General features: G+C 41.9%; 1 protein-coding gene across 2 annotated transcripts in view; it reads right to left on the reverse strand.

Annotated features, from left to right (window-relative positions):
• The window catches only part of CTNNAL1 (catenin alpha like 1), a 63,963-nt gene that overhangs the window by 20,514 nt on the left and 23,801 nt on the right, over positions 1–19,648 (reverse strand). For both annotated transcript variants that reach the window (XM_032860800.1, XM_032860799.1), the window contains exons 3-10: positions 17,769–17,956; positions 15,975–16,094; positions 13,746–13,835; positions 12,570–12,740; positions 8,511–8,711; positions 6,001–6,087; positions 2,768–2,926; positions 993–1,085 (exon numbers count right to left, since the gene is read on the reverse strand). In XM_032860800.1, coding sequence (XP_032716691.1) covers positions 993–1,085; positions 2,768–2,926; positions 6,001–6,087; positions 8,511–8,711; positions 12,570–12,740; positions 13,746–13,835; positions 15,975–16,094; positions 17,769–17,956 — 1,109 coding nt within the window. The remainder of the gene's footprint in view (positions 1–992; positions 1,086–2,767; positions 2,927–6,000; positions 6,088–8,510; positions 8,712–12,569; positions 12,741–13,745; positions 13,836–15,974; positions 16,095–17,768; positions 17,957–19,648) is intronic.

The following is a 19,648-nucleotide window of genomic DNA, read 5'->3' on the forward strand; positions in this document are numbered from 1 at the left end:
CTAATTCTAGTTATCATAAGGTCATAATGTACTATTTACCTAACTTAAGATAACTATTTTGGTTCCAACTGAATCTTATTATAAGTAATGCAGGAACAAATATTGCTTTAGTTTCTGTTTTTCTAATTTTCCCTATGTCCTTGGGGATCCTAGGTCAAAACATATAAATATCTTTATGGCTTGGTCCATAATGGTAACTTACTTTTTTTTTTTGAAAGATTTTATTTTTGGGGGGACTCCTGGGTGGCTCAGTCAGTTAAGCGTCTGCCTTTAGCTCAGGTCATGATCCCAGGGCCCTGGGACTGAGGCCCGCATTTGGCTCCCTGCTTAGCAAGGAGCCTGCTTCTCCCTCTGTCTGCTGCTCCTGCTGCTTATGCTCTCTGACAAATAAATAAATCTTTTAAAAAAATTTATTTTTTTAAGTTTTTATTTATTTGAGAGAGAGAGAGCATGAGTGGGGGAGAGGGGCAGAGGGAGAGGGAGAAGCAGACTCCCCACTGAATTGGACGCCCAAAGTGGGGCTCGATCCCAGGATCCTGAGATCATGACCTGAGTCGAAGGCAAACACTTAACTTACTGAGCCAGCCAGGTGCTTCTAAGATTTTAGTTAAGTAATCTCTATACCCAATGCCCAGCCGGAAACCACAACCCCAAGACCAAGAGCTGCACACTCACACTCCACTCCCTAAGCCTGCCAGGTGCCCCAGTAAATTACTTTTCAAATATGTCATTACAACCTGCACTGCAAACAGCTTCATTGAAAATAAATATAAACTAGGACACCAATTAAATGGGCCAATCTCCAGTTTTGCAGATGAGCAGCATCAGAGTGGAATGTCAGCTATGTTCTGGCACACTATCCTTCTTCATTACTCTCAGTAGATTTGACCTCTAGGTATGCAGAACCACGTACACCTTCCTTCCACACAATTTGCTGTGATACTCAGACAAGACATAATAAAAAGAAATGATCTGCTATTGACCATACATACCTGTTGGCCAGTCACCTGAAATGTTTCCTCTGCATGTATACAGGTTATTTCAAGAGGTTCTGTCCCAGATATATGCCGTAACAATCGACAGACCTATGAGACAACATTTGAACTGAGGGTATAATACTTAAGACTGGAGTTAACAGTACTGTTTTGTATACTTGAGAGTTGCTAAGAGAGTAGGTCTTACAAGTTCCCATCATAAGGAAAAAAGATTTTCTGTAACTATATGAGGGCGATGGATGTTAACCAAATTTACTGTGGTGATCACAGATTCAAAATATATACATATATGAGATCATTATGTTGTATACCTTAAACTTACAGAATGTTATATGTCAATTATACCTTTAAAAAACTATTTTAAAAAACATAATCATCAAATCTATTTTAAAGATTTTATTTATTTATTTGACAGCCAGAGATCACAAGTAGGCAGAGAGGTAGGCAGAGAGAGAGGAAGGGAAGCAGGCTTCCTGCTGAGCAGAGAGCCGGATGCAGGGCTCGATCTCAGGACCCTGGAATCATGACCTGAGCTGAAGGCAGAGGCTTTAACCCACTGAGCCACCCAGGCGCCCCCATCAAATCTGTTTTAAAACAGATGTATCTATAGTCATTTTAAATTCTTAAAATTCTTAAAATTCTTAAATTCTTAAAACTCCCTAGCAGTTTTCATGTGTAAGCAAGTAAAGGAGAGGAAGCTAGTCCACCTAGTCTAAGGGCTCCTCTAACTGCTAGTCTTTGCGATTTGGTGAGCCAGGCACAGCAGGTAACATGGAGACAGCTCTGTCGTTCATACCTGTGCATTTACATACATGTTGGCTATATACCTCATACGCACAAGTTATACACAAGTTAAGTATATGTTTTTTTACGAAGAGATATCTGGTGTTTTCAGTAGGTGGCAGGCTTAGAATATCAATTAATAACTGAAATTAAAGCAAAAGTGACAGGTGAACCCCAGTAACACCCAAAAAGGTTTGGGCAGAACAGAAGAAGTTCAGAGGAGGAATACCGGGCTGAATCTTTTCTCTGTCCTTCCACATCCACTCTCCTTCCTTCCCAAACTGCTTTATGCCCTGGGACACTGATATTTGTGGTCTCCAGTTCTGTCGGGCCAACAGGAAGGACCAGCAACAGACCAGCAGGAACGCAGAGCAAGGGCCTTTATTCTCGTGCTCTTTCCCTGCAGGGTTGCCTTGGGCTGTCTCTGTGTCCAGTCCTGGAATCAGAACCTCTCACGGTGGCTTTCTGAAAGACTCTGTGACCTTCCAGTTTCCAGTAACCACTCCTTCTCCCTATGAATTTGGGCCTATCAGCAGTAGCAGCTCTATTACTAACCCCAATTACTGCACTCCCATGGCTCCCCTCACACCCTGGCTATGCAATTGTAAACAGCTCTTCTACTAAAGGCTCTTCAAATTATTCTAATTCAAGTGTGCCATCTCTTTCGTGCTGAGACCCCCACAGATTCAAATAGAAACAAGGTCATACAGTGTGTCTGCACTGCTCTACTCCAAAGCCTAACCTCTCTGAGAGAATAAGGACAAGAAGATTAATAAGTGCATCTGCGGGTTCCAGCATTTTTTGTTGTTTTATTTTAGAGGTCAGACTGTTGTTAGGACAGATAAATATTATATCTTAAGATTCCAAAGGAGACAGAGAAAATGCTCATATAAGTTACCCAAAAAAACCATATTTGAGTTACTAACCCCTGATGATGGTACGGCTATCATGAAACCACAATTTCTTTAACAAACGAAACTATTACTCACCTCGACAAGCTGCTCTTTCTGTTCGGAGAGTTTACAGGCATAGTCAGCCAAGCCTTCTAAATTTCCTTCTACTCCAGTAAGTTTTAATGCTTTTAGAACCACATGATCGGCATGGTATTTTAACAGATCTGCTGCCAGCTGGGTTGCCGTCCTGTGGAGCTGCAGATGTGGGGGGTGAAGGGTAGTGAGAGAAAGACAACAAACAATCCGGTTTTGTCATCAAGCACCTCACAATCACTTTAAAAACGAAAAAGGAGCAACCTCAATGCGTCCGCACTTGGTCCACCGAGAGGAAAGCGTGCAGCAGAAGCTGCGCAGCATGGGGGTGTCTGTCAGTCCTCCCAGGGTGGGAGAGACACGGACATCTTTGAGTTTCCTTCTGTGCGCAGAACTGCTGTCCGCAGAAGACGAGCTGCTCGGCGGCTGTGGCGTGGCCGAGCCCTTATCATCCTGCTATTTACCAACTCCTGGCCACACAACCGCTCTCCTACGTAAAAAATGCTCCCACTACTCTAGAGGTTAGCAGGCAACACACCAGCATTACAAGGACGGTATTCAGAGACTATGAGGAAAGGCAAATGGCAGTTCATGATCAGTAAGGTCTTTCAGTAGACGTTTGAAAAGGTCTTAATGTGAGATTCAATCTGTTAGGTATTCAACAGAATTTTATTAGATATCCAGATCATGGAAGACACTGTACTAGAGGCTGGACATACAGACAAGTAGGACACACTCCCTTCCCTCAGGGGGTTACAGCCCATCTGTAGTTGCTGTCTAGAACTTTACTCCCCAACTCTTGGGTCGCAGGATAAATGACAGACAAACCCCAAGGCTATATTTGACTTGGGATGGATTTTAATCACAGCCTACTCTCAGCAGATATCTTTGGGTACTATTAAGTCCAAAATCTTCGCTTCATCCTGCTTTTTGTTTAAAAAAAAAAAAAAAAGATGAGGCAGGTTATTCTGGGATTCTCCAGGAAGAGATCATTTTTAATACCACTGTCCTAACGAAAATCTGACATGAAGGAAGCATATTGAATGAAGTGATTTTTTTTTTCCTGGAAATAATCCAGTGTCAATTCAAATTACAGGACCTTCTAAAAAACTGACAATAGAGTAGTCTGCGTTCACGCAATCAAGTGAGAATAATTACAGTCAGAAACAAAGACATGAAAATGTACTTTCCTTTGGAAACTAAATGCCACATAAGAATTTTAAGAAAATTTATTTAACCATCAGGGCCTTAGAGAATATCTAATGCCAGCCCTTTATTTTACAGACTATGAAAGAGGTCCTTAGAGACTGAGTGACTTGCCCACAGTCACGTAAATCTGAGTGGTTCTAGAGACAACTTACTACCACGCCTAAGGGAGGAAGGGTGAATAAGCCTGAAGTTCCGTTCTGGGCAAGGAACTGACCACCCGGCTTTAGAGACACTGTCTGCCTTAATCCTTACACAAACTCACTCTAGGCTGATGTTGTTATGCCCATGTCAGAGGTTAGGAAAATGAAGCTGGTGGAAAGCCGCTCAGTCTATTATCAAAGGATTTTCTCCTCATACTGATAGTCAAATTTTAACAATAATTTAGTTAAAATTGAATAGGCTGGAAAAAATGGATAGGCCTTTTTTTAAAACCGAAGAAAACCATAACATCCTTCTATGTTTAATAAGATGTTAAAATGAAGGTTTCAGTAGAGGTCGTACTAAGTAAGATGTGAAACAAATCATCATGTATATAATTTATAAAAGAAAACCAAAACCCAATTCCATTCTCTTGAACCCTTGACTGCAAAAATATAAAAGAATAAAGGAATTAGAGATAAGGAAGCTCTGTCTGGACTGCTGACAGGTGTGTTCTGAGCATTACCTCCAGGCACACCCCAGGGTAGAGGGAGCAGGGTGGCCGGGAGTTGCAGTGAGGGGCTCTGACGAACACACTCAATCACCCAGGAGAGACAAAGTCAGCTTAACCGGAGCCCAAAGCGTTCTGTAAGGGCACCAGTTTCAGAGAACTTTCCACCTCGCCCCCCCCACCTCTTCTCTTTTGGCCTTGAGCCACACTGGCAAAGATCAAGAACTGAAGCTAAGGGCGGGGCGGGGTTGGGGGGGACAGAAAGCTGTGAAAAGAGACCAGAGACCACACCTTTCCCAAAAGCCCACTGTGGGGTTGGGGGCTGGGGAACATGAGGAAGTCCTTAATTGAAGGACTATCAAAGTAGCAATTAATATATTGGAGAACTCATTCTAATTTTGGAACTGAAATCTTGTTTCCTCACCTAAAGCATGGACTGGCAAACTTACTCTGTAAGGGGCTGCACAGGAAATATTTTAGGCTTTCCAGGCTGCACAGTGTCTACTGCAACTACCCAACTCTGCTGTTGTGAAAAAACAGCAGACAATATGTAAGCACATGGGCAGGACTATGTCTCCCAAAACTTGACTTAAAACAGACAGCCTGGCTGTAGTTGGCAAACATCTGACTTACAGTGACTTTCAATTGCTTTAGAGTGATCAAATGAGTCAGAGATGGCCCAGTTTGGCAGGAAGCAGGGAAATCTCAACCAAATAAATATTTTTAAAAATCAATTACATTAAGGTTATACTTTATATGCAGCAAAACGTACCAAGGGTACAGTGTGATGAGTTTTGACATTCTTATCTATGTAACCATCACCACAATCAATATTTCATACATTTCCTTTATCCCCCAAAGTTCTCCCATGCCTCTTTGTAGCAAATATCGCCCAACTTCTGATCCCACGCAGCCACTGATTTGGTTTCCATCACTATACATTAGTTTTGCCTTTTCTAGAATTTCTTCTAAATGGAATTACATATATACACACCCACTCACACACAAACACACACTCGTTGGTGTCTGACCTGTTAAAGTGTTACGTTTTAGTGATTTATCCACATAATTACCTGTATCCATATTGTTTCTCTTCATTGCTGAATAATACTTGTTACAGTTATACCAAAATTCATTCATCGATTTCTCTGTGGATGGAAACTTAGACTATTTCTAGTTTGGGGCTATCATAAATAAAGGTGTTATGAATATCTACATGCAAGCTTTGAGAAGGATGGCACTAAAAAAACAGTGGCTTTAAAACGGAAAACCATCTTTTAGACACACAGACATAGTAATACTAATGCACTTCATACATACTATGTCACATGAAAATTAGCAAAGGTTTAAAAGGGGCTAAATTTCAAACTATACTTACTTCTTTCTTGAGTTCATTGAGACTGTGACTGATTTTCAATACAGCAAGTTCTAGTTCTTCAGCAATACTTTTTGTTTTCTTGCTTTGCTAAAAATTAAAAAATATACATATATATAGTTACCTCATCTTTTTAATCTGGTAATTCCAATTTTATTTAACTACAAATTATAATAAATGTTTAATATCATTCTGTGCATTATAAAAGAAGTAGGTTTTAAAAATTCACCTATTTATGGTTAGAATGGAAAATAGAATTTTAACTCTCTAGTTATATTTTCCCATTCTAACTATAAAAAGATAAATTTTTAAAATCCCATTTCTTTAAAATATTTATCATGTCTAAAATGAATCTATTTTATCTTCTGCCCAGAATGCTCATCTCTTTGCTCTTAATGGAGTTAAAAATTAAAATCCCATTTACATTTAAGTCTCTGTATAAATGTCTCCTTCTCAGAAAGGCCTTTTCAGATCACATAAACTAGGCCCTCTTCTTAGCCATTCTAATCTTTCTCTAAGTAATCTAGTTTGCAATTACATACTTACTTTTTAAATTTTAAAATTTTTTTTGTTTAAACTTGATCTTCCCCACTAGGATCTGGTAAGCTTCATGAAGGCTAGGATCACATTTATTTTGGTCACTCATGAATACACAATACCTGACACAGCAAATGAAGGTAGTAGGTACTCCGTTCTTTGAACAGATAAATCTAAGTTAAATGTCAGTATCTTCAAGCAGTCTTCTTGATTCATCTCCCTAAATATAAATTTGCCCTCCTTCAAATCGCCGCAACACACAGTCTGTACCTCTGTTAGGACACCTACAAAACTTTCTGTACTTGTCTTACCCCTTCCCACACTTTTCTCCGTTGCAAAATTCTTGCAGGTGAAGATTTTATCTTGTTCACCTTTAGATTTCTGGTGCCTGGCATATAAAAGACACTCAGTAACAACAAAAATTTAATGAATAATACATCTGGCATTCCAACTCAAGAGATCTGAGCGCTAGTGAAATATGGGAAAGGTGCTAATTGCAAATTTAAGTTTTGACAGACCAGGACAGAGAGCATTTCCTCTTTATGTTGGCTTCTTATGTTGATGCTTGGGGTTAAAATTTACACTGAAACAATCCATGCTTCAGGTTAGATATCACATAGATATTTCAAAGTAATCACCAAATATTGTTTTTAGCCCTGACAGCACTCTACTCTAGGTTAATTTCCCATTGATATGACCATTTGCACTGTTGCGGTTCCAAAGAATAGGAGAAAAATCTTGATTTATACCTACTCTACCTTCATAAACCAATCTCTTTACACGAAAGTCAACTGCTCCTTCATTTACTATTCTCAGCCACATTCACCCCTCTGTCTTTACTGCCAAAGCTTTTATTCATAGCTGCCAGATTTGTTCCATCTATGCTTATGTTGTAAATCACATTAAATAATTTTTTTTACATAACCTAGGTCTAAGAAATGAATAAATCGTGTGGGAGCCAGAGTCTCAAGCCTCTACCTCTCCATTTTGTAATCACTCTCTATAAGAGTCTGGATACATGCTCTCTGTGCTATCCCACTCTGTCCATCCTCTTTTTTTTTTTTTTTTTTTAAGTAAACTCTATACCACATATGGGGTTCGAACTCATGACACCAAGATCAAGAGTCGCATGTTCTCCCATAAGCCAGCCAGGTGCCCCCAACTCTGTCCATCTTTACCATTCTTGCCCACATAACCTCCCAGGCTGTATACATACCAGTCTATTTTGAATGGCTGCTCACAATCTTACACCAGGAATCAGTACAAGGGTGGAACATCTTTTACCTGCTTGCTGGATCTATCCTTGTCTTCACTGAGTCTAGACTTCAAAAGGTTGTCTAAACTGTTGTGTCCGTAGGGGTGCCTGGGTGGCTCAGTTGGTTAAGTGTTTGACTCTTGATTCCCGCTCAGGTCATGATCTCAGGTTTATGAGATCGAGCCCCACCTCAAGCTCCCTACTAGGTTTGGAGCCAACTTAAGATTCTCTCTCTCCCTATCTCTACCCACCCACCCTTCTCTCCTTCTCTAAAAATAAATAAATAATAAAATAAATTGTTGTGTGTGTAAATGCAGTGTCCTCAGAGTTAAGCACCGTACACGTGTGAATGGCTCTGCCAGTAAGACTCAGGGTACAAGAACCTCTAGGTAAGAAGCATTTGGGGGAGGAATTTTCCAGAGGTGAGTTTGGTGGACAAGTGGAGATGACGGGATGAACTCGTGGTAGTGATGGTGGTACAGAATCCAGGCTGGCCGGCCAGGTGAGAAACTGAGAAACGACAGGTCTCAAAATGTCAAGTACCATGACCGCAGGACAGGAAGGATGCTCTGGGCCAAGAGGGAGGGAGAAAAGGGATGAGACATCCTGCCCCACTCTAGACCTCCTTCATACTCCTGGTGATTATGCTAGCTTCCACGGTTCTCAGAGATTTAGGGAAGAGCTACCGTATAGGGTTTACTTTGATGAGAAGAGCTCTTACACTCTGAATCCACACGGACAGTAACTGCTGCAGTTCCAGTCTCGCCTGAGTTGACAGTTCCAAGATGCGTTCCCTGCGCTCGTGGCTGGTGTAGGCAGAATCAGTGAAGTCCTCAGTGCGCTCCAAGATGACTTCCAGAGTCGCAAAAAGACTCTCTTTCGACTGAAAATAAAGATTCTCCCGAAGAGCTTCAATATTCATCTGAGAACGAAAAGGATATCCATCTCCATGAGTCAATATTTCCACCTAACCAAACGCGCTGTAACTTCTAGCAGTGCCCAGAGAGACACTAGCAATCTCCTTCCCTGTCTGAGGGCTCGGGGGAAATACAGCCTCCAGCGATGACTCTGTTCTCCAGGACACATTGCTGAGGAGCCACCACCGGCCTCGCAGAGACTCACTGCGACAGCTGCCAACACAACACTCCTATGAAATCAGTAAATACTGAGGCAGAAAAGCGTGATCATGTAGCAACCGGCAGGAAAAATGAACCGGCCCGCAGGTAGAGAATCTGCATCTGTGAAATGTTGAGGCAAAGTCCTGAAAGACTTGCTACATCCAAATCTGAACTTGTGCAGAGCCCAGGGGCCAGGGTGTGGAGGGTGTGGGTATGGGAAGGGCTGGGAAAGGCACCAGTTTTCCCTTCCTTAATTCAGCAAAACTCTCCAAATCCCCTAATTGATCTCCCTACATTTTGTTGTACACCGACAGCACCTCTCTGCCAGTATCCTCTTTCTGAAATGCAAAGCTTCTGCTAGTGCTACCTCCCTTTAAGTAACTCCTCGCCACCTATACAATTGAGCTCAACTTTCTACCGCATCACACAAAATCGTCTAGGGTCTTGATTTCATAGATCTTTCTGACAGTACGTCTCGCCACCTCCCAAGTTCCCAGGCCACCTGTCATTTCAGCCATCCTGTGCTCAGAGTTGCCCGGACATGTGACAGACATGTGTTCTCTGGCACGTCTCTCTCAGCTAAGTGACACTATGACACTATACAGCTAGATCTAACCTCCAGCCTGTGAGGTGTTGTAAAAATACCTTGGGTCAAGAGGCAATCAGTGGTGATGACCAGGACTGGCTCACATTGAATGTGTTGATAAGAAGAGCTTATAGCAACTGCCTTTGGCTCAGGTCAGGATCCTGGAATCCCAGGATCGAGTCCTGCATCAGGATCCCTGCTCGGCAGGGAGTCTACTTCTCCCTCTGACCTTACCCCTTCTCATGCTCTCTCTCAAATTAAGAAAAAAAAAAAAAAAAAAAAAAGTTAAGGGGTGCCTGGGTGGCTCAGTGATCAAGCGCCTGCCTTTGGCTCAGATCATGGTCCCAGAGTCCTGAGATGGGAGCCCCACACTGGGCTCCCTGATCAGCAGGGGACCTGCTTCTCCCTCTCACACTCCCCCGGTTCGTGTCCCCTCTCTTGCTGCGTCTCTCTGTCAAATAAATAAATAAAATCTTAAAAAAAAAAAAAAAAGTTAAAAAAGATAAAAAGAATAGCTTACATTTGTTTAGCACTTTAAAGTGCTTTCACAAATGTAGACTCAAGTTAATCCTTGCATCTTGACCCATTTTCACAGGACCCATAAAAATACCAAGATTTGGGAGGGTCAAGAGGCCACAGCGGGGCCTGCTTCCCCTTCTCTTGGCCCAAGGTGTACTAGTAACCACCCCATTCAAGGTAGACGGCATTTTTTTAAGACAGGAAAGAACACGGATAAAAGTCAGGTATGGAACTGACAAGGAGCATCTGAGAATTTAGAATTTAAACAGAATTACAATATAAAAATCAGTCATGTTGACCACACACCATTTATGTTAAGGTTTTTGGTTCTCCCCTTTGAAAGAACATACACATGCTTTTATTTATTTTTATTTTTATTTTTTAAGATTTTATTTATTTATTGGACAGAGAGAGAGATCACAAGCAGGCAGGGAGGCAGGCAGAGAGAGGAGGAAGCAGGCTCTCCACAGAGCAGAGAGCCCGATGTGGGGCTCGATCCCAGGACGCTGGGATCATGACCTGAGCTGAAGGCAGAGGCTTAACCCACTGAGCCACCCAGGCGCCCCCATACACATGCTTTTAAACAGCAACTGAGTAGAGTTGTTTTTTCAAAAGCCATTCATTTATATGGTTTCCTAAAATTCGTCCACATATTCCCAGTGCCGAGCACAGTAACGTATCCAGTTTCCATCTGCAGATCATACCCCCCACCAGTAATAATGGTAAGATGCCAACAAGATGCCCAGTGACGGGAAGACAGTGTATTCCTCAGAGCTCTGTCCTCCAGAACGCCCGATGCTGAAGGAACAGCAGCCAGAGCGTCCAGAGCAGCCGGCAGCAGCCACAGGCACAGCACTGCCCGAGTTAACCTGGAACCCAACTTGGCACCAGGAAGCAAGAGACTTGGCTCTAGGCCTATTTGTTTCCCTAATTGTCCTTTAACCCTTGAGAAAACATCTCCCCCCTCAGCCTTTATAAAAAGAACGGATTAGAAAAATAATCTCTAAAATCCCTTAGGCAATAAAAACTCTCAAAACAATGACTGGTCTTTGTAGCTTCTTTCCCCTCAGGAAGAGATGTAGGGCAGGGCTGGCTGCAGACAAGCAAACCCACAGGCACAAACTGTAAGGTCACGGACTGTGGGGATTATCGAGTCCTGGTTCTAAAGAAGGGTTTCACCACTGACTACACCTTTCCTCCTCAGAAACACAGTGATAAGAGTACCCACCTAAAGGGGAAGTTAATGATTAAATTAGATACTATTCATGAAGACAATGACCCCTAAAAATAGCTGGTTTTTCCATGGCTTTCTTTCACCCCATATTCCTACCTAAGGAGGAATTAAAAAGATGGAAGGGATGTTATCCTCGCTGCAGCCCCTGGCCTATTAGATAACTTCCAAGGGCCCTAGTCTTCCCAGTTGTTAAATGAGAGGTTGTACAAGATGACTCCCTACCGTCCTCTTCAGTCAGACCCTGCTCTGACCCAGAGAGCACCTTCCCCAGCTCTCTGACTTCCCATGAGAAGCTCTGCCCGAAAATGGTGGGGATTCTGTGTCAGACTGCCTGGTTTCAAATCCTGACTCTGGCACTTCCTTGCTGGAAAATTACTTAATCTCTATTTCTCAGTGTCCTCAACAGTAGAGCAGCAATAGGATTTCACAGGTACACACATGTAACGCATTCAGAACGGCGTTGGCACAGAGTAAATGCTCAACAGTACACGTTAGCATGAATTAGTGTTCATTCTAGGTTTGTTTTTTTCTAAGATTTTATTTATTTATTTGACAGAGATCACAAGCAGGCAGAGAAGCAGGCAGAGAGAGGAGGAAGCAGGCTCCCCACTGAGCAGAGAGCCCGATGCAGGGCTGACCTGAGCCGAAGGCAATGGCTTAACCCACTGAGCCACCCAGGCGTCCCCATTCTAGGTTTTTTGTTTTTTTTTTTTTAAAGATTTTATTTATTTATTTGTCATAGAGAGAGAAGCGAGAGCGAGCACAGGCAGACAGAGTAGAGTGGCAGGAAGAGGCAGAGGGAGAAGCAGGCTCCCTGCCAAGCAAGGAGCCCGATGTGGGACTCGATCCCAGGATGCTGGGATCATGACCTGAGCCGAAGGCAGCCGCTTAACCAACTGAGCCACCCAGGCGTCCCCCCATTCTAGGTTTTAATTAACATTAACACTATTCCTATTACCAGAGTCTCCAAGTCTCCACCCTAGAGCTCAGGGAAGAGCAGGGATTCCGAAAGAAATGATTTGCTGTCTGTCATCAGCCACGGAAAGCTCAGCACTGCTGACCGGGCAGGGAACTCCTTTCTAAACAGAGGACAGGAGGCTCCCAAAGCATGCAGCGACACGGGGCCCAGGGAGCTACTATAACCCCAGCCCAATGTTCTCCTTACAGACGACGCTAAACCGAATGCTACTGAATACTAAGTTTATACAGAGTGGCACTGTCTTAAAGAAAAGTATCTGCTTATTACACCAACACATGCGTACTACATCTAGAGATGTTCCTCTGATATGGAAAGAAAAAAATATATCTTCTCCCCATTCTTACCTTGAATTCTTTAATTCCGGTAAAAATACTGACAGATGAAATGTCAGTCTCTCCACCTGGTTTGCAGTCAGTCACGATCTCTATCACCTTATCTAACGCCACTTTCATTCGGTTAAATACTCCTTCTTTGTTTTTATGGGCTGATTCGCAGTTGGGATGCCTGAGACATGTCTTCAAAACAATTGAGAATGTTTATTTTCAGATTGGGCCCATACCATAATACACAAAATCTGACAGAGAACTTGTCATGCTAATAAAAATGGTTCTTTACCAAAATCTCCCGGGTCCCTGGCTCACCCAGCTGCTTCTCCTCACTAAAAGTGGAAGCAGGATGAGTAAAAAGCGATAGCAAGGTTAAGTGAAAAAGGCAGAGTGCAAAACTGTATCTTTATGCTTCAATAAGATTACTTAAAATTGGGGGGGGGACTATCTTCATCATGACTAAAACTATTTTAAAATGTTGCCTTCCAGGTGCGAAAACTAAAAAAGAGCGGGGACACATGAACACGTGCTCTATGACAGCGGACATATCTTTGGCTTTGGAAAATGGTGTGAATGAAAGCTGCTCAGGGGCCTGGACGTGAACAGAGCCTTGCCAGCAGGCTCTGCGGAGCCGATCGGTGGTTTCGCTACGCCAGCCCAGGGTAAACACCTGAGCGGAAACGGCGACTCTAACTAAACAAGCCGCTCCTGAGCGGCGGACTACTCTCCTCTCCAACTGCACCGCGTCGCCGGCCAGATGCTGTGCAGTCACCAGCACTTGACTGACGACTTCGTTAAAAATAGAAAAAGCAATCAGAGGTGCGGCTTTAACAATAAACAAATTAAAGGCTGGATTACTACTCCACTGTTACTTAACAGATTCTAAGTCTCCTCGCTCTGTCGGGAGTACACGTGCTGGCTCCCGGACGAGACCAGCACCCCTGTAGGCAGGGACCCTGCGTCACATGCTCTGACTCGGCACCTCCATGCCACCCTCCGCAGGGCGGGGCTCAGGCAGTGGGGACTCACGGACTGACTGCTGTCTGCAGGGCGGACGGGAGTTGGCCCTCTTGCTGAAGGGTAACTGAGATTTGACTGTGGTAGCCTATGCTCCAATGTATCACTGTGATCTTTTGAAAAAATGTAAAACATACATTGGATGCATATAAGCGGGTAAAACAAAAGCGTCCCTACCTTTGAGGCTGTGAGAAGCATCATTGTACACTTTTCAAGAACTGCCCTGGCTGCTGCCATTCTTGCCTTTTTCTTCTCGTCTTTCAGATCCTAAAAATGAAATAAAGCCACTGAGCCGTCTAGGATCCTGTAAATAACTTCTTGAAAATTCATTTATGCAACAAGAATCAATTGAGTAACATTGTTTAAAAAGTGACAAAGTGAAAAAAAAAAAAAACAGGATAAAGTTTTATAAAATGCCAGCACTTTGACCTAAATCCATCAACACAGTGTATGGAAAGAAACAGGTGCCCTTACTGAGGGCAGAGAGCCAGGGCCTGAGATGGAGCAGGGGGGTGATGCCTGGCACCCCGCACGCTGGTGGCCTCCATACCTGACGATCTCGTGCCCAGACGGAAACCCTTCCCTCCTGACCGGAAACAACCTTCCTATTCTTTACTCCATTAAGAGCGACCTATTTATCAAGCATTTGTAGGCTATTATTTCCTTTAATTAGATATTTAGATGTCAACACTTTCAGAGACCATGTCTGGTTAAACTTAACCAATATGCTGCTCTGAAATTTTTTTAAGATTTTATTTACTTATTTGAAACAGAGAGAGAGAGAACACAAGCAGGGGGGAGGTGGGAGAGAAAAAAGTAGGCTTCCCCAAGAGCAGGGAGCCTGATGTGGGGCTTGATCCCAGGACCCTAGGATCATGACCTGAGTGGAAGGCAGGCGCTTAATGACGGAGCCACCCAGGTGCCCTGCTCTGAAATAGTCTTAAAATGTTTTCGGGTCTCTCATTTTCTCCAACTGGATTATGAAGTCTGAAGCAGGCGCCGTGCTTTGAATTTTTTTCTTTTAGTTTCTCTTCATAGAGCCCTTGATAGGATGTATGCTATTACAGAAAGTACCTAAGTGCCATGATCAAATCTAGAACTAAACACTCTTATAATAATTTGGTCACGGCCATCTGAATCAGAGGTCAGCAGCCATTTTCAACAAAAGGCCAGATAACGAAGTTTTCAGGTTTTCTGGGTCAGAGAGTCTGCAACAACTAGTTTGGCCACTGCAGTGTGAAAGCCACACTGAGACAGTCCGTAAACAAGCTAACATGCCTGTGTCCCAATAAAACTAAACTACAGACACTGAAATTTGAATTACACAAGATTTTCACCAGTCGCGTTAGTCAGTCTTCCCATTTGTGGGTTGTAGGCCATACATAACACCATCTATTATACGGTAATAACAAATGAACGAAAAAGATCTGTTAGAGGGCTAGTCCACAGGACAAAAAGAGGTGTCCATAAAACCAGGCCAATACCCATCTTCCAATTCCAGCCACAACCAGGAAAGTTCATGGCCAACATGATAGTCTATAGGACTGTTCCAAAAAACTTAAGAGGTCCCTTATTACATATCTAACCTGCTGACAAGATCAACTCATGCATGAATACCACAACAAAGAAAAGTCAACGCTAGATACAATACGGTCTTCTGCCTCCCTAAATTTAGGAGCTTATAGTCTAAATTGAGGAAAAGACCTATAAAGAACTAATATCACACTGTAGGTTAAAAACTATAGGCTCCAAAATCAGACACAACAAAGTTCAATTTGTTAGGTGAGTGACCTTGGGAAAGTTTATTATCCTCACAGGTTCCATCTCCTCAGAGATGAAACCCAGCTGTGAAACAGTAATAACAACACCTGCCTTACAGGAATGTTTTCAAAATCAATGAGATGTTGTGTATTAAGTACCGAACACATAGCTAATGCAAATAAATAAAAGCTTGACTTACTATTATTGATTCTAATGGAGAAAACTGATGGAAATAAATAACAGCAGAATACATAACAGATATACAATAAAATACTAACAGAATATATATATATGATGACTCAATTTATTTTGAGCCCTCATAGAAGAGTCAAATGTATTTTCGTTTGAGCCCTCATAGAAGAGTCAAATGTATTTTCATAAAACAGGAAGTATTAGATCTGAGCTCTGAAGGCAAACATGACTTCTCCTAGTGTGTGTGGTGAGAACATATTTAACTGGTAAATGTATGTAAAAAAAAAAAAAAGTCATGTAAAGTTACTAGCTCCTTTATAAAAGGTTTTCAACACCAAGATTATAAATTTAATAAGCAAATAAACCAACCCAGAAGATCACAAAGACCACACCTCCATCCAAATGACAAAGTATATGTGTATTTGAAAATGTTTAAATGTGGTAAACACATACGTTTTGTCTATCTCCAGTTAGATGTGCAAACTCCACCATTTCATTTCCAAATTGACTGAATATTTGGACAAACTCTTGAAAGCTATTCACTTTCTCTAGTCTTTCCATAGTTGCAAGAACCTGCAAAACAGAGAGTAATTGATTGTCAGGTGTACATATGAAAGAGACTGAGATGTCAAGGTTGAATAGAGGGGAAAAAGGAGATACTCTGAATTCTAGGAGAGAGCTGAGAAGGAGTCGTCAGAGGGGAAGACAGGGAAGGAGGAGCCCAGAGAAGTAGAAGCACATCCGAAGGTTAGAATCATCTAGGGAACAATCTGTTTTTACGGTGGGGAGAACTGAGCTTACTTGAAAATTAAAAGGAGAAAGAGTACAAGACACTACCCGAGATACAGGAGAAGAGATCATTTGTGTAGCAAAGTCTGGAGAAGGTGGACATGTGCAGGACAGAGGTAATCAAATCTTCATAGAACTAGGAAGGCAGGGGGCATAAAGGTATTACACGGAAGCCATAAGGTTCAGTGAACCAAAACTGGGGGAACCCTATTCTTCCCAAGAAAGTAGACAGAAGGTCACCTGCACAGGGAGGAGTGGAAAGGAAGGTGTGTCACTTCGAGAGCAGGAAAACAGTTCGGATCAGTCAGGAACTGTCTGTGTTGAATAAATTAATTGCCAAGAGGCTCTGGGCAGCCAGGGGTAAAACAAACAAACAACCAACCAACCAACCTGAGAGACCTATAGTAGAGCCAAGAGACAATGTTAGGTGTTTTCCTGATACTAAAAGTAAAGTGAACAGATGTGAAACATATTTTCAAATATTTTTCTCTAAAATAGTAATACTGGATTAGCTCTTGTCAGACCAAGATAGGTAAAGAAAACACAGATATCCTGTGTTTACTTTTGAAAATGAGGATATGATGGCTGTTTGGCATGGTAAGCCGCCCTGGCAGCTCAGGAAATCCAGGCGACTAGCACAGATAAGGCAGATTGCTACCACTGAGCAGAAACTCTGTCTTTTAAAGAGAGAGGGGTTTTTCCTATCACTCCAGCACTGCCCGATCCACCTCTCCAATTTCTTTTTCACTTGAAACTCACTCTCTTTAGTTGACTCAGCGCTCATCAGGCAGTGCTGTCCTCAAACTCCAATGAGACAATTCCTTCCCTGGCAGATTATTCTCCTCCTTGCCTAGGGAATTATCCAGGGCAAGAAGTGACTCTCCATGCCCTGGCCTCCCCGGATGATGGGGGAGCACGACCATTAGCTGAGTGACTGGAAGACTTCTAGACTGGGAGAGTTTCAATTTATTCAGCAAGCTTTATGATTATTCATAATCTCTAGGGATGCTGCAACAGAATTCCGTAGTGTAGATAACTGTGGCTTCAGATGATTGAATTTTTTTCCTTAAGATTACAAATTATTATCCTCTGAGTCGGAAAAAAAAAGGTACTGAGGAATTTGGTATTTTTATCAACCAGGTTTCTACTACATACATTGTCATAGTTCTTGGCTTTTCTTCCCAAATCTGTGCACATGAAAAGCTTTCACAAATAAGCCTCAACAAGTAGATAACGATTTTCTGGGAAGAAATACTATTTACATCTAAATGTATAGACCCAGTGCATACATTGTTTAGGAATTACAGGTGCAGAAGAAATACCACTTTTAAACTATAGACAACTGGGGGCATAAACAATTGAAATTGACAAGCATTGCCAAATTACCTGTAATTAACCTAAAAAACACTTTTGAACAACCCCAAAAGACATAACATAGAAACACAGAAAGACAAGTACCTTATTTCGTGATGTTATTATCTGCTTAATGACTACTCGGTCTGCCAGCAACAACACTTTTGTCACTGAAGAAAGAAGTAATCTTGCAGCCTTTATAACTCCTGTCTTATCTGTAAAAATCATGATCTGGCCGTCAGATTCTGGATGATTCAAGCTGCTTATATCTGTAAGCGCGGCAATTGTTTCTCCTAACAAGAAAGGAGAGGGTACAAAGTTAAACTGGGAATAAGATGCACTTAAATTAAAATGCAGGGTTTTCTCTATTCTTGAAGGGAATGTGCTCAAGTGGGTAGACACTTGACTTTAGGGTCTCATTTCAGGAAGAAGAAACAGCTTCTCCTTGATGAGCACAGGATTATTGTAGGCGGTTCTCTAATGACAAAACAATGGCACATTCTTAAGAACTTGGAGAAATGTGTTGCCTTCAACAAGTCTGCAAAACATTTTAACTTTTCTTCTAGTGATACGGCAAACTATATGATCTAAAATAAAAAAGCCTTCTCTGTAAGACCAAATAAGAGAAATCCTGAGACCCAATAATCAAAGAAGAACCTAAAGCAGGGCAGTAAGCAGTTGCCAAGACTGTGGCCAGGAGTGAAGGGATAGAAATGTACAGGGCGGGGGTGGCCGTCACTGCCCAGCTCCACAGCCTGAAGAGGCTCAGGCTTTATGAACACCCATGGAAAGAAGACCAAGCATCGGGCCCTTGGGAGGCATTCTTAGTAATAAGGGGGCCTAGAAAAATCATCCATAGACAAAGGGATATGCAAGTTTATCTGTTGAGCAGCCCGGGCTCTGAGTGGGAAAACAACAGATGTATCTTTCCTGAGAACTCAAGACACGGGCTGACCCTGAGGCTTACTGTTTGAACTTACACTTCTTACGATGCCCAGCATAAATCGTTCTACCAAATGAACGCCCAACCCCTCTAGAAAAAGTCTCTTCTTCACTATCAAAATGTGGCTATCAAAACGCTTTGATTTCTGGAATAGCAATTATCCATCAATAAATAATACAAATATTTGTTCTCCTTAAAAATGAAGCCTGTCTGTAGTTTCTTCCAAACTATACTGTTTAACTTAACAAGATTAAAAAAAATAAACTTTCCATCATCTTGCAATGTTCAAGGTTAACTGTTTATATCTTATATAAACCTCAATGCACAATGGATAGATTTTCTCACAAAAGCCCCCTTGTCGATATTATTATATCAATATATAATATTGTATATATACATATGTACATATACATACATACATACATACGTATATATGTGTGTGTGTGTGTGTGTGTGTATCCAATAACATATCAGCCCATAAACTAAGGATCTTGAGTACAAGTACCTGAATTTTAATGGATAGGTCACAGGGTGTGACATAAAGAAATCAAGATTTAGGATCAGTCTGGAAAAAGGAGAGACTCAAAATCAGGGTACTACTCAGGCAGAATTTCAATTGTGGATATGAAGCAGTGAGGATCTTACAAGAATGCAGCTACAGGAATACAAAAAAGATGATTTGGGAGATATCAGGTAAAGAAAATATAAAATTGGCACCTGGACAATGATAAGAAAAAGAGATGAAAAAAATGTCTTCAAGTTTGTGAACCTGAATCGCTTTAAAAATCAGAAGAGTATAGAAAGGGTGATGATAAATTTACTTCCAGGTGACAAGAATTTGAACAACAAAGGAAAACTCAAAAACAAGCCTGTAAATATGGACTGGTTACATATTGTGACAATAACTGAAACTCTACTAATAGAGGAAGTCTGTGGTAACCAGCATCCAAGATCGCTCCCAATGATGCCCACCTTCTGGAATTTACTACATCCTTGTGTTGTCTCTTCCCATATCATACAAGGATTGGTATGGCAGAAGTGA

This window comes from Lontra canadensis, unplaced genomic scaffold (genome assembly GCF_010015895.1).
Source record: "Lontra canadensis isolate GAN:19392208 unplaced genomic scaffold, GSC_riverotter_1.0 scaffold19, whole genome shotgun sequence".
Lineage (NCBI taxonomy): Eukaryota > Metazoa > Chordata > Mammalia > Carnivora > Mustelidae > Lontra > Lontra canadensis.